The following is a 15776-nucleotide window of genomic DNA, read 5'->3' as shown; positions in this document are numbered from 1 at the left end:
CAAGATTTTCTCAGAGAACCATAAAGGAATGATGAGAGCATTCATGTGTAAAGACTGGAACATAAACTGAGGTGAGAAGGAGGTAGTACTTCTTACAATGGTAGCACAAAAGTAGGGCTTTATTTTTACTCATGGCTTACCTGTTGTTGATACATTGGGTTCTGTTGACCTTGATAGGGACTACCTGATGTACCTTGTGTGGGGTACTGATTGCTGTAGGATTCATGCCTATAAGAGAAATGATAGAAAAATTGAATAAAAGCACTGCAACAATTTGGATGATGAAATATTTTTGCTAAGCAGACGAGTCCCTTCACATAACTAACACTTTAACAATTCTTCTCACCTTTGTTGTGGATAGCGCCCTGGTGAGTACATGCCACTATCTGTGTTGGAAGGCATCATATTTGGCTGAGTGCCAGCACTTCCCATGCTTCCTTCCGGACCAAGACCAGGTTCCGGCCTTCAGTAGTTAAAAAACAAAAAGGTTAAGTTTGTTGCATTTAGCCAATGTAACATTTGATATTTTAATCAGCATATCATATGTTGTAGAATACTTGCCTCACTCTGTCGTAACCACCATAAGAATAGTGCTGACGCTGGGCCATATTTGGCATACCTGGGCCTGTAGCCCTACTATAAGGGTCTCCCATTGTCCCACTGGGTCCCTGACCTGAAGACATGAAAGGATCAGCACCTAAATAAGACAGGGGGAGAGAATGATTAAACTAATCCAATTACAAGTATCCAAATCTAAGCTACTGAGAAACTGTGGAGCTCACCTTTCCTCATACCACCATAAGGATCCTTGCTAGCATCATAAGGCATTCTGCCCATCATGTCTGATTGGTACCCAGGATTAGGAGTCATGGAGTTTCGTTTCTGGTAAGAAGGATCTGAACCGTCATATGCATCCTGGAGCCCCACCGAGTTATTCCTTTATGCAAAGACATTAAGGGGGTAGGGGGAGACAAGCAGTGTAAGTTACACACCGAAATTAGGTATAAAGACACACGCACACCGGTGGTTGAAGGGCAGCAATGAACAGTCCCTATAAATGTTAACTAGCAGTAGCCAATGTAAATATAATACATTGGGGCTGCCTCTTCACTCCCTTTTGGATTAAGAATGGGGTGGGGTGGAGTCTGGCCACAGACTTACATTACTGTCTCCAGCAAGACTGTTCCCTTTCCAAAATGAGGAAAGTAAAAATGGAGAAGTATTGTGTAAACCTGCTTTTACTGAACAGAGTTTCTACTTTTCAATGAAAATGAAACTTACTTTTAAGATGAAGCTCACCTCATGCCTGGCATGGGAGGCATCTGACTGTGTGGGGTGGATGCTGGTGTGGGGGGTTTGAGGTCCCCTCCTTCGGCCATGGAGCTACTTGTGGACTGTGGAGTCTGCGGTCCCTGCATGGAGCCTGAGCCAGCTAAATGTGTGGAAAAAGGAAAAATTATTATAAATCTATCTATATCTAAATTCAAAAGGATGAGGCAGCACTCCAAGCATAAAGTGAAAAAATAGTGGATCTTTTTATTCCCCTCTGCAACGTTTCAACCACTCAATGCGGTTAAAACGTTGCAGAGGGGAATAAAAAGATCCACTATTTTTTCACTTTATGCTTGGAGTGCTGCCTCATCCTTTTGAATTTATATCTACAATTAGCCGTTGGAGCCTGCGGCTGTGAGGATTTTTTGCACCCACATCATTTGTCTTGTGCTGCTGTGATAATTTTTTGTTTGATTCTCACCACAGTAATATGCAAATGAAGGTAAAATCTCTCACCCGGTGATGGTGGTTGGAGTTTCGCCTGCTTCTTTGCTTCAGCAGATGCAAAAATATCAGGTGGTGGGTCTTCTCCCCTTTCAATTTTGCACTCAAATGCATACAGACACTGTATGTATTGTTTCTTTAGAGAGCTAGCTGCGCTGCTTGATGTGCCCACATTCAGGTTTGTAGCGAGCTCCCTCCACTTCTTGTTCTTATTAACCTGTATTAAGGGAAGCATTTAAATAAATTTTTTAAGAAAAATAAATAAATATCCATATATTTAACCGCTTTGACACAACAGCAGACCTGGGTGAGTCCACCAATATCCTTGACAGACATGTAGAGACGGTACAAGTCTAAGGGCTTTCTGCCAACAGCAGGTAGATTAGTCATGCCCATTGCCTTCTCTTCTGTGAATGACAGGTAGCGATCCACCCACATTTTCCTCTCTGGTTCAACCCCTAATTCATACAGTTTTGTTATTTTCTCATTTGTAGTGGTAGAGGAGCTGGATTTCTGTTGACAGAAATAAGAAAACAAAAGGATTACAATTGGAGAATGGATGCATAGGCTCAATGTTTTCAATAACCATAATCTTAAAAGGGGCTGTCGAACCCTTTACAAGTTATGGCATATGCTCAGAATAGGCCATCGCCATCTAATTGGCAGGGGTCCAACATCCCACCAATCTGCTGTTCTGCAGTAGCTCTGGTACCAGTGGATGAAGCTGGTTACTGTAGCACTGCTCTCACTGAAGTGAATGGGAGCAGCGCTGCAGTAACCTGCTCTGTCCACTGCACAAGACACAGCTATAGAGTTCCGGCATCAGAACTACAACAGAATGCTATGGCAGATCCCTGCTGACCATACAGCGATTGCCTATCCTGAGGAAATGCCATTATTTGAAAAAGGTTGGACAAGGCCTGTAATCAGTTGAGGCTATTGACACATTTGCATTCAAATGGTTTTCATTGTTCATTTCCCAAATACAAATATAAGCATCATTCTTACCATTTTTACTTCTAAGGAGTGCAAGCCCCCCCTCACCTAGCTGGTGGCACTTCTGCTGAATTTGACATAAATCCATCAGAGCGCTGTTTCTGACTGCTCTTCCCTTCCCTCAGTATTAGGGTCCATTCACACGTCCGCAATTTCGTTCTGCATTTTGCGTAACGGAATTGCGGACCCATTCATTTCTATGGGGCAGCACGATGTGCAGCCCGGATCCGGAATTACGAATCCGCAATTCCGTTCCCGAAAAAAATAGAACATGTCCTATTCTTGTCCGCAATTGCGGACAAGAATAGGCATTTTCTATTAAGTGCCGGCCATGTGCGGTCCGCAAAATGCAGATGTCCATAAAACACACACGGACGTGTGAATGGAGCCTTAGAAATAGCAGCAGAGGAGAGGTAGTTTTATATTGCGGAACAGATTGTGAACAAGAAGCAGCATCCAAGAAGGGCAGCTCACAAAAGGTACAACATAGGGCGTAAACGGGTTGTAAAACAGGTGGAGAGAAAAAGCAGAGCAACCATGGCAGATTCTGCAGGGGAGAGGAATCACACACTCTTAAGCACCACCAACTTTTAAGTACAAGTGAAAAGAGATCCCTCATAAACTGTGGATGGGGAGATCAGTCCAGGAATAAAGTGGCGAAGGATGCATGAGAGCTAGTGAAGGCAACAGGAGCCTGAACAGACAGATCAACAGTCTGCAAATGAATAGATTGATCTACATCTATCTATCTCTCTTCATCTTCTCACACACACACAGAGCTCAGTGGTTAGCACTGTGCCTTGCAGCACTGTGGTCCTAATGGTCCTAGGTTGGATTAGGACAATGACAACATCTACATGGAGTCTGAATGTCCTCCCCATGCTGTCGTGGGTTTCATCCAGGTACACCGGTTTCTTACTACACTCCAAAGACATACTGATAGAGAATTTGATTGTGAGCTCCATTGCAGAAAGCAAGCCATGATAATGTCCGTTTCAGAATATTTTCCCACAAAACTACCTTTGATTTGGTCTCTGCTTTAGGTGTTCCATCTGCTTTATTATTCATCTTGGGAGTCGGGGTCAATTTAACGTCCGAGAGTCCCATGAGTTCTGGACTCCCAGCCATGCCTGTCAAAGAGACTATTAGTTGATCATAATACAGCTAACATTAACTGCAAACTGAAGGCACTACAAAAATGTAAATGCTCACCTGAGTTGTTGGCCATGTTGCCTCCCATATAGGGAGGTCCCTGTGCATTCATCATAGCGGCCATACTGTTCATTCCTTGACCATATGGGGTTCCAGCTCCCATCATCCCAGCTTGATTCATGTTAGGGTAACCAGGTGACCTGGGAAGAGGTGGGGTGGGGGGGGGGAGTGTACCATTAGCAACAAGGTAATGTAACTGGTCAATTTATTAGGAAACTTAGTTTAGACTTACCTGTTCTGTATTGAGTTGGCAGTGCCATGCATTCCAGCAGCCTCTTGTGCTTTACGATTCATACCAGGAGGTGGACACATCCCACTTCCAACTTGTGGTGGCATGGTCCCCATATTTGGACCATATGGCCGATTTCCCATTGCCGAATGGGCCATACGTCCTGCATATTGCGGCATGCCTCCTTGACCATGCATCTGACCACCTGCAACAAGAGGAGCCATGCCACCCCCTGTATATCCTGCATTTGCCATAGTATTATAATTCGGCTGCCTGGGGTACCCCCCTGTGAAGATTAAAAAATATATATGTTTCAGGACATGTAATCTTTTACCTGAGTGAAACAATAAAGGAATCCATCGATGCTGTATGCCGGTATATGGTCTCACAAGTCAAACATTTTCACACAAATTTAGGATTTTTCACTGCTTAGCACTTTTCCCAAATAAACTGGTTGGAGCTTAGCAGAAAGTCTCAGCAGCCTAACAAAATTTATCATAATTTATACCACAAAATTTGCATAAGTTATAACTAAAACATGTGCTAGACTAACTATGGTGCAGTGACAGCACAATGTAACATTTATTAAAAAGAGTTTATAAAGTGATGGCTGCCCTAAAATGTATATTTCTTCAGGGAAAAAAAAAAAAAATGCTGAAAATGGTACATTGATTTAGCGAAGCAATTAAGTCTTCATCACCTTGGGGTCCATATTGTCCTCCCTGAGGTCCATAGCTACCCATAGAGTTCTGCTGATAGGGTCCCATTCCGGCATGCATCTGGCCCCCAGATGACTGGCGTGGAGAAAGTGCTTGACCAGGCTGCGGAGATCCATACTGAGGTATCTGAGTATTCCTCTGCATGTACCCTGTGTGGGGAACCAGACATTGAGCAGGTAATTCCTATTTCATATCAGTTTACAAGTTTGTCTTTTTTGGGATGGGTAAAATAAATCAGTCTAAGGCTACATGCACACGACCGTATGTGTTTTGCAGTCCGCACATTGTGGATAAAAAATAAATAAAAAAATGAACGGACACAAACGTTCGTGTGCATGTAGCCTAACACTTTATTTGAAGTGTGAATTCAGTACTACACTAAAAACACACTTGTCAACAGTCCCAATTTTGAAGAGATGAGCCCAAGAAGCAGGGCAGTGAAAGGGGCAGGGCTTATGCAAGACTCACCCAAAGTGGGTGCTTCCAGATAGGAGGGGGCGTGACTTAAACACCACAAATTCTACTTTCTACATGTATTATATGTGTACAAGTATTTACAAATCCTGACATCTTACCTCTCTCTTGCCCAAGACCAGCCTGGTTCATGGTAGGGTGAATTAAGCCATCTGATTGTCCACTAGGAGGACGTGGTGGCATCTGTGTTCCTAAGGGAGGGAAATAAAAAAAATTAAAATCTGAAGAACAGTTATGACAGCAATAATCAGTGTTCCAATTCCAAGCAGGTGGTTGCAATAGCCAGACCTCCACGGCACACCACTTACACTTTAGATGTGTATGTGTAATTTCAGACAAGCAGATTCACAATGGGAAAAACGAGGCTCATAAATGCACTCACCTGGTACAGATGTTGGGGACAGGGGACCAGAACGAGTGGGAGCTACGCTGGCTGGAGAGCCAACAGGAGATGGGGAAGGCCCTCGGATTCCAGGCAAGTGGGGTGATGTATGAGGGGAGAAAGGTGACTGAGCTGGATTACTCTGTTCGCCCTGACTGCTGGAGATCCCAGAAGTGCTGACACCTGGACTTAGAGCACCCTCAGCACCCATTGGGAGATCATCAATTGAACCAGAAAGATCCTGTGGAAACAGATCAACATTCAACAAAGAGCAAGTATGGCCATTTTCATTTAAGTTCTGCACATTAGAAACAAGGATTACATTGAAGTGATCACTTTAACTTCACAACAAAACCTGGTCTTCTAAAGAAAGACCTCTAATTCCAAGGAACCAGGTTAATGGTAAAACATGGCTGCCCTCTCCTAACGTGTCAAAGAGTTGTATCTGGAATTGCTGCTTAGCCCAGCCCATACGAGTAAAGGGCTAGCAGGCATACAATATGGGCAGATGTGTGGGAAAGCAGAAATGTTTTCCTTGCATTGGACAACACCTTTAGGCCCCTTTCACACGAGCAATGAATGACGTGAACGCATAGCACCCGCACTGAATCCTGACCCATTCATTTCAATCGGTCTGTGTACATGAGCGTTGTTTTTCACGCATCAGTTCTGCGTTGCGTGAAAATCGCAGCATGTTCTATATTCTGCGTTTTTCACGCAGCCCTATCCCCATAGAAGTGATTGGGGCTGCGTGAAAAACGTATTGCATCCGCAAGAAAGTGCGGGTGCGATGCGTTTTTCACTGATGGTTGCTAAAAAAATGTTGTTTGTAAACATTCCGTTTTTTATCACACGCGTGAAAAACGCATTGCACCCGCGCGGAAAAAAACTGAACAACTAAACGCAACCGCAGACAAAACTGACTGAACTTCCTTGCAAAATAGTGCGAGTTTCACTGAACGCATTCGGCCCCAATCCGCAACGCCCGTGTGAAACCAGCCTTAAAGGGAACCTGTCAGTGGCAAAAGCCATCCCACACCACCAGGAGTGAGTTTCTAATGATTTTATTGCATTCAGATGAGGCCGAAGTATGGCAAACTTTTTTTATCTTCCGTCCGCGCTATTTTCTAGTCAGGCTTGAAGTCAAGGGAGCAGCAGCCTCCTTGCTTCAAGTCAAGGTAACTGCTCCCCCTTCCCTGCCCCTTCTCCTGTGACTGACAGCCAGCTGTTCGGCATAAGCGCTGTCAGTCGAAGGGGCAGGGAAGGGGGCGTGGTTACCATGACGAAGCAAGGAGGTCGCTGCCCCCTTGACTTCAAGCCTGACTGGGAAATAGCGCGAACGGAGAAAAAAAGAACGTTTATCATACTTCTGCCTCATCTGAATACAGTAAGAAAATCAACATTAGAAACTCACTGCCGGCTACTTGAAGGTACTGCTGGCGATGTGGGATGGCTTTTTTCCACTGACAGGTTCCCTTATAGCTTCTTAATGATATACACTCACCTAAAGAATTATTAGGAACACCATACTAATACGTCGTTGGACCCCCTTTTGCCTTCAGAACTGCCTTAATTGTACGTGGCATTGATTCAACAAGGTACTGATAGCATTCTTTAGAAATGTTGGCCCATATTGATAGGATAGCATCTTGCAGTTGATGGAGATTTGAGGGATGCACATCCAGGGCACGAAGCTCCCGTTCCACCACATCCCAAAGATACTCTATTGGGTTGAGATCTGGTGACTGTGGGGGCCATTTTAGTACAGTGAACTCATTGTCATGTTCAAGAAACCAATTTGAAATGATTCGAGCTTTGTGACATGGTGCATTATCCTGCTGGAAGTAGCCATAAGAGGATGGATACATGTTCTCATTCTGTTTACGCCAAATTCGGACTCTACCATTTGAATGTCTCAACAGAAATCGAGACTCATCAGGCCAGGCAACATTTTTCCAGTCTTCAACAGTCCAATTTTGGTGAGCTCGTGCAAATTGTAGCCTCTTTTTCCTATTTGTAGTGGAGATGAGTGGTACCCGGTGGGGTCTTCTGCTGTTGTAGCCCATCCGCCTCAAGGTTGTGCGTGTTGTGGCTTCACAAATGCTTTGCTGCCTACCTCGGTTGTAACGAGTGGTTATTTCAGTCAACGTTGCTCTTCTATCAGCTTGAATCAGTCGGCCCACTCTCCTCTGACCTCTAGCATCCACAAGGCATTTTTGCCCACAGGACTGCCGCATACTGGATGTTTTTCCCTTTTCACACCATTCTTTGTAAACCCTAGAAATGGTTGTGCGTGAAAATCCCAGTAACTGAGCAGATTGTGAAATACTCAGACCGGCCCGTCTGGCACCAACAACCATGCCACACTCAAAATTGCTTAAATCACCTTTCTTTCCCATTCTGACATTCAGTTTGGAGTTCAGGAGATTGTCTTGACCAGGACCACACCCCTAAATGCATTGAAGCAACTGCCATGTGATTGGTTGACTAGATAATTGCATTAATGAGAAATAGAACAGGTGTTCCTAATAATTCTTTAGGTGAGTGTAGAACACCAAGTTCATAAAATATTCTGCAGAGGAACTTGCAAATCCACTTCTACAGATGTGTCCTCCACTACATCGAAAGTTGTCAAATCTGCAATGTAAACTGAAATCCTACAGATTTTGAAATCTGCATTGAGAGTTTGCAGCATGAAGATGCGATCTGTAAAATCTCATCCACTTTTTTTTTTTACAGGTTCAAATCGCAATCGGCAGCAAAAATTCACAGTAACTCCATCCTGCATGGAATTACCGTAAACAACCATTTCTTTTTTTCTTTACAGAAGCTACACAGACTACAAGCCTTACAAGCTGCCATTCCATTTGGTGTCTCAACGGAAATATCCAATAGTACAAATACTCTCCACAATGCCCAGGCCCCTCCTATAGACCATACTTACCCGGCACCGGTGTCCCTCCAGATTCTTGCACAGCCACCACTGCATCTCCCCGTCACGTGGATCAAAACATCTGGCAACGGGGGTGGAACAGCCAATAGGAGGCCGTGACTGTGACCAGCCTCCCTAGCGTTACACGGGGAGATGCAGCGGTAGCAGTGCAGGAAGCCAGGTAAGTATTGTTTATAGGAGGGGCTGGGGGTTTATTTGTACTATTGGATAACTCCTTTAAGGTAACTTTCTATATTAGTTCATTTTCAAAAATAATTAATCTTTTGGTTGCTATGGGCAATCACTCCATTTCCCAGTTACACCAGATCTGCATCTATTCAATTGCCAGGTCAATGCATGTAGGAGAATAAAAAAGGCAATAGTCAACAGTAGAAGGTGAAATTCACTTTTTATCAGTGATCAACACATGGATTCTGCCCACAGATCTCCAGTGTTTTTCAGATTAAAGAGCAAGGAGAGATCAAGATATAGTGAACAGAACGTGGAGTGATGTTGCAGAGCCACTTTCTTACAATCATAACTATTTTGTGGGCTGAAATGCATTTTGCAGGGGCAATATTTTAGGGTACATTTAACTTACAAGTTAGTGGGGGGGGGGGGGGGGGGGGGAATTCAACCCCTATATACAATTTAGATAACATCTATATTATAAGGGTTTTGAAGAATGCGGCAACAACGTGTGTGGTCTTTTTTTCCTGCCTTTACAAAATAAAAACATTTCTAGGAAAAACATTTCTCCAATAAACTTTATTGACCTTTAATGTCCCACTACAGGATGTTACCATAACAGGCAGTCTATTAGGTGCTTAAAGGGCTGGGATTGGAGTTCTCGCCATTCCAGCCGTTACAGGACGACACCATCACCATAGTAACTGCATGTCATGGAGGCAAAATTCAAGCCTATCCATACAATGATGTACAGTTACATACTGGTGGCTTAACGGGTTAGTGCCAAATTTTAAACTTATTCACTATACTCTGGTTATGGGATAGTCAGGAGAACGACGTCCTGCATCTGCATCAGTAGGAATGGGGCAGAAATAGAGCATGCACGCTGCTACTTCATTCATGTCTGGGATTGCCAGAGATTTCCAAGGACACTACTCTGCTTTTGTCTGTCCCACTGACATGAAGGTAGAGGTAGCACACATGCTTAACCTACCACTACTCATTTGGGGAAAAGGAGCCCACTCGTGATTGGTGGAGGCCCCAGGGATCAGACCCCTGAGCGATCAGATACTTATCCCCTCCAAAAAGAATAGGGGATAAGTTTGTATTGCAGGAAATCTCTAAGTCCCAGAGAACCCCTTTAAAGGGGTCAGCTATTCAGAAGTAATTTTTTAGCAAATTAAAAAATACTAGAGCCGTTAATCCTCCCAAGAACAGGGGTCAGCAACCTCTGGCACTCCAGCTGTTCTGAAACTACAATTCCCAGAATCCTCCTTTCACTTCAGTGGGAATTACATGAACAGCCAAGCAAGTTTGCATGCTAGGAGTTGTAGTTTCACAACAGCTGGAGTGCCGAAGGTTGCTGATCCCTGTCCTAGAAAATGAGGTGCATCAGAACTGCAATTTCATTGGGAATACAAGCATTTACTTGAGCAGACAACAGGAGACCTGTAAGGTCTTAATATAAAAGTTAGTGATGTGTTTGCAACGTGGGTTCAAATTCTCTGAATAGCCATTAGTAAAAGAAAAACTGACTGCAGCTTACTGTACACAGACTTATTAAATGGGTTCTCTGGGATTGATTTAAAATGTCCACAAGCAAACTTGTCCTAGAACGTAAAGAGGACTTGTTGCCTCCACTTTACACAAATTATACATTGGTGAGCAATCCTGACAGGCTGCTCACCCATGATGGCATATCAGACAGGATCGCATCATTACCATCTACTGTAGAGCAGGGTAGTGAGGCCTCACCCCCAAAGCAGCTCAGGAAATGGTTGCAACCAGCCCTACTCACATTCTCGGACAGGTTGCTTGTGGCCATTTTAAAATTATTCACAAAATGCTGGACCTAACTACACAGTGCTAAAGGTGTACGTTACTTTTAAAAAAATAGTTCACTTTATCTGCAAGTAGTAAACGTACTGGAAGGCTAGAGGGTCGTGGTTGCATCCCCAAGCTGAGATCCTCCTGTCCTTTGCTGGAACCCAGAGAAGGGGTGGATGAGGCCTGGGAAGTAAAGGAATCCTGAGAGAGCTCCTGCAAAATAAAGGCATTAATAAATGAAAATTATATATAAACACATACACACAGACAAACCCTGGAAACCACAAAAGTTCTGCCATACCTGTGGTGGAGGGAAGCGTTGCTGAGAGTAGGTACTCCCCTGCTGTGCTCCAGAGGTGGAATAGGATGAGCCTTGTTGCTGTGAGGTTGGATACTGAGGAGCTTGTTGCGTGTATGGTGACTGGCTTTGTGAACTTGTTGGGGGGGCCTGCTGCTGTTGTGTATATGGTGATGGAGATGGTGACTGCTGCTGCTGGGGGAAGGTGGGCTGCACAGGCTGGCCAGAGGGAGGCTGAGAAGAGGAAGGCTGTTGCTGAGTGTAAGACTGGGGAGCTGACTGTTGCTGAGAATACTGGTTTTGTGGTGGTGTTGTTTGCTGCTGTGGAGGGTGGAGGCTCTGCTGGTTATAGTATGGTGACTGGCTCTGCTGAGAATAGGATCCAGGGCCTTGTTGCGCATATGAAGTCATCTGGAGATAGAAACAGGGAATGGATGAGTAAAAATAAGATTGTTTTGTATGAAAGGAGAGCCAATGTTAAAGGGGTTCTGCACATTCATTTAACTACTGATCTATCCTCTAGATAGATCATCAGCTTCTGATCGGCGGGGGTCCGACACCCGGGACCCCCACCGATCAGCTGTTTGAGAAGGCAGCGGCACTCCAGCAATGCCGCGGCCTTCTCACTGTTTACCGCCGGCCCACTGACGTCACGACTAGTATCAACTACCGTGGGCGGGGCTAAGCTCTGTTCACTTAAATGGAATTTAGCCACGCCCACGCTAGTTGATACTAGTCGTGACGTCAGTGGGCCGACGGTAAACAGTGAGAAGGCCGCGGCGCCGCTGCCTTCTCAAACAGCTGATCGGCGGGGGTCCCGGGTGTCGGACCCCCGCCGTTCAGAAGCTGATGATCTATCCAGAGGATAGATCTACAGTTAATGAAAGTGCAGAACCACTAAGTATTTTTACCACAATTCTCTTTGCGCAGATGTTAATGCACCGGTTATACAAGCTCCAGCATGACATGGAAAAGTGGAAAACAGTGATGCCAACTTACAGCAATTGACTCAGACCTGGCATTTCTGAGGGTTACATTTTTATATCTGACACTCAAACAGAATAGGTAGTTAAAAAGGTTGTGTCACTTCAGCAACCACCATTTATTATTATGTAGAGAAAGACAAGCCACTTACTGATGTACCTTGATTGGCCATATTGCTTCCTTTGGATACATTTTTCCATTACATTATACACTGCTCGTTTTCCATGATTACGACCACCCTGCCATCCAGCAGTGGGTCATGCTTGCACACTGCAGTCCCATGATCCCAGCCACCAGAGAGGCCAGCGCTTTTTCCTATAGAGTACAAGCACGACCACCTCTGATGGATTGCAGGGTGGTTATAACCATGGAAATAAGAAGCGTATAATTTGATGGAAAAATTAATCCAGCCAACAAAGGAAGTAATATGGACAATCACAATACATTAGTAAGTGGCTTGTATACACTTCCTCTACATAAATGTCATTTGCTGAGGTGACCAACCCCTTTAATCTGCCAGCCAAATATGTAGTCAATGCAAGGGCATATTTAAAGGGGTATTCCCATCTTAGACAATGGGGGCATATCGCTAGGATATGCCCCCATTGTCTCATAGGTGTGTGTCCCGCTCGAAAACGGAGCGGGGAACGCTGTGGCTGGAGGACCCCAGATTTCCCGGGGTCCATCCACCACCAAGCGCTAATCCCCGCCTCTCCCATGGAAGTGAATGGGAGCGTGCCGCGCATGCTCCCATTAACTTGTATGGGGAAGACGGCAATAGCAGAGCCAGTGCTCTGCTATTTTCGGCGGCCCCATAGAAATGAATGGAGAGCGGCTGCGCATGCGCAGTGCACTCTCCTTCACTTTCTGGGCTCCATTTTCGATATAGGTGGGACCCACACCTATAAGACAATGGGGGCATATCCTAGCGATATGCCCCCATTGTCCGAGATGAGAAAACCCCTTTAAGGTACAAGTCCACACTACTATAAGCCAGGGAAGAGTGACATTGGGATAAACAGGAACCTTGAGTATAATAAAATAAATAAAAAACCCTCAGAAAACAGTGTATTCAAAGGGAGCGCTTCCTCTGTCCCTTAGGCCACGTGCTTGTGTCAGGATCACTGATGGTTTTGCATTCAAGTAGGGATGAATGAACTTGTGTACAAGATTCAGGTCATCTAATATTTCCTTATGGATTCCGCTACGACGGACCATAACTTTTTTTCTTAACACAAATTCGCTCAACACTACATGCAAGTTGAATCAGTTTTTTCTGCAACTATGTTCAGGGTTTTTTTTTTTTTCCGTTCTGGATTGTATCCGGACTTCAATCGTTTTTTTTACGCGCATGAAGATAAACTGATGAACAATGTACACCTAGCAAACATCAGCGATGAACTCATTGTATTTAAATGCTTTCCATTTTCCCCATTCACTTCTATGGAGCCAGGGCGGCGTGAAAAACACAATATAGAACATGTTGCGATTTTTCCTGAACGCAGAGGTGAGCACAGTCCCAACTGTAATGAATGGGCCCGGATTGTAAGCCTTCACTACACGCATCGCATCCAGACAGAAACCTCACTCATGTGAAAGAGCTCTAACAGTGGAAACTGACTGGCTGCATACAGATATGCTTTTATAGGCATCGCATATTAGTGTAAAAAAAACAAAACAAAAAAAAAATAAAGTAAATCCAAAGGTCCCATCATTAACCGGGTTAACCTAGTGGGCTACAGTTTGACTAGCACTTACCCTTTCAACAACCAAATTACATCTCCCCTCCACCCAACAGTTCACCTCCTGTTCTTTGGAAATTAAGCTATAATCATCCAAAAGAAAAAGGTACAATTCAGTGGCAGTGCTAGAACTGTACATTTAGTGTAGGTTTACACTTGTGTTAATTGGATCCGGCAAACTGCTGGAGTTCACCAAATCCGGCAGCTTTTGGTGGGACAAAACAGCACTTATGGCAAAATCCCCGCCAGATCCCATTACAGTCAAGTGGATCTGGTGGAGAATGGCGGCATTCTGCGAATGCAAGTGTGAACCTAGTCTGGTTCTCTAATTGACTATCACGTGCCCGAGGCGTTTTGCGGCTCAGACTAGGCTTAAGCGAATCGACCTTCGGATCATAGATCTAAAAGTCAATTCGTTCAAGTACTTACATTTAAAATGTATTGGCTCTGTGGAGCCAAAGTTAATTTCTCCCAAAGTTGAGAGAGACTTCGGTCAATTCCCACTCTATACACATTGAAATTTTTTTTTTAAATAGCAATCCAAAGTGGGCTTTGGTACTGGCTGGTACCTCAGAACCAAAACCCACTTCAGATTCAATACGCAGATATGCATACAGTAGGAATTAACTGAAGTCTCACCTGACTTTGGGTAAGATGAACTTTGGCTCCACGCAGCCAATACATTTTAATGCTGTGTGGATACAGCATTAAAATGTAAGTATTTGAATGAATCAACTTCGATTTTCTAAAGCCTAGCTGAGGTTGCAGGAATGCGATATTAAAAGGGGTATTCTGGTTAGGGGATAAATATTAGATCAGTGGGGTCCCAGTATCCCCTGCAGGCCCCCCCCCCCTCCTAAAAAAAAAAAAAATAGAAAATAAACAGAGCGTCCGGTCAGGCAAGCGCCCTGCTCCGCTATCTCTGGAACACCCATAGAACTTAGAGCGGTCACACACGTGCAACCAGCTGCTCCGTTCTATTCAGGGAGCTGCAGGAAGCTACGAGACACACATTCGTGATCATGGGGGTCCCAGAGGTAGGACGCCCACCCATCTAATAGTTATACCCTCTCCTGTGGATTACTAACCATAGCCAATGAATGGAATGGCAGTGCACATACCAGACTATTGCAACAAACTGTGCCTTCCTGTGGTAGTGCTGCAAAGGTGAACCTACCCCAAAGTGAAGAGAGGGCATGCGCAGCCGCCCTCCATTTATCACTATGGGACTTGGCTACTTCCGGCAGACCTATAGTGGTCAATGAAGAGGTTGTCGCGATTGCATAGTGCGCTCTCTATTCCCACTATGGGACTCCCGAAAATAGACGAGCATGCTATTTTGGGAAGTGCCATAGTGATGGAGAGCATGCTGCGCATGTGTGGCGTGCTCTGCTTCACTTCATGGGACCATTCTCTAGATAGGAGCAAGTCCTAGAGGTGGACCTAGCAATATGTCAATGTCCCAGATGGGCCAACCCTGTAAGTACAGAGGTCCAGGAAGGTACAATACACCCGCCTGAATTAGGTGTCAAGCACATAAGTTACAATTTACCAGCATACAAATCAGGTTTATTTTACATTTTGGACAAGAAAAAAAAAAAAAAAAAAGTACCTGTTGTCCATACTGCATACTCATAGCTCCTTGAGGTCGACCCTGCATGGCCATGGGGTATCTCTGCGGCGTTTGTGAAGTATAAGGCTGTACTGGGTAACCAGAATGCCCTTGCTGAGAACCAGGCTGTTGGCTGTAAGGGTTGCTTGAGCCATATGGTTGGGGTCTCATCTTTCCCATTTGATCCATGGGACTGCCAGGCTGTGAAAACCAGCACAAATTCACACACTTGCAATAGTCGACAACTCAAACACAAAGTTTCACAGATCCGCAAATCCATATCCAAGCGCAGCGGTGCACACATCCACTTGCTTTCTAAGAAGCTGCGAGGATGCTTCATTTAACTACTGCAGCATTGCACAATGTTGTAAAGGGTTTTGTCGGAAGCAATGGAGGGCGAATAC

At 44.6% G+C, this 15776-nt stretch overlaps 1 protein-coding gene across 2 annotated transcripts in view; it reads right to left on the bottom strand.

The window, feature by feature from the left end:
• Window positions 1–15776, bottom strand: part of ARID1A (AT-rich interaction domain 1A) — a 45597-nt gene that overhangs the window by 6211 nt on the left and 23610 nt on the right. The window contains exons 2-17 of one of the 2 annotated variants that reach the window (XM_040424252.1): window positions 15373–15573; window positions 11038–11445; window positions 10836–10949; window positions 5789–6029; window positions 5508–5597; window positions 4914–5081; window positions 4217–4499; window positions 3985–4124; window positions 3793–3914; window positions 2080–2289; window positions 1789–1993; window positions 1300–1432; window positions 783–937; window positions 562–697; window positions 347–463; window positions 141–228 (exon numbers count right to left, since the gene is read on the bottom strand). In XM_040424252.1, the coding sequence (XP_040280186.1) occupies window positions 141–228; window positions 347–463; window positions 562–697; window positions 783–937; window positions 1300–1432; window positions 1789–1993; window positions 2080–2289; window positions 3793–3914; window positions 3985–4124; window positions 4217–4499; window positions 4914–5081; window positions 5508–5597; window positions 5789–6029; window positions 10836–10949; window positions 11038–11445; window positions 15373–15573 (2811 nt within the window). The remainder of the gene's footprint in view (window positions 1–140; window positions 229–346; window positions 464–561; window positions 698–782; window positions 938–1299; window positions 1433–1788; window positions 1994–2079; window positions 2290–3792; window positions 3915–3984; window positions 4125–4216; window positions 4500–4913; window positions 5082–5507; window positions 5598–5788; window positions 6030–10835; window positions 10950–11037; window positions 11446–15372; window positions 15574–15776) is intronic. The other variant, XM_040424253.1, reaches the window with a different exon arrangement.

The sequence above is a fragment of the Bufo bufo genome, chromosome 3 (assembly GCF_905171765.1).
Source record: "Bufo bufo chromosome 3, aBufBuf1.1, whole genome shotgun sequence".
Taxonomy (NCBI): Eukaryota; Metazoa; Chordata; class Amphibia; order Anura; family Bufonidae; genus Bufo; species Bufo bufo.
Note: the sequence above shows the minus strand (reverse complement) of the source record. Positions and strands in the feature narration are given on the sequence as shown.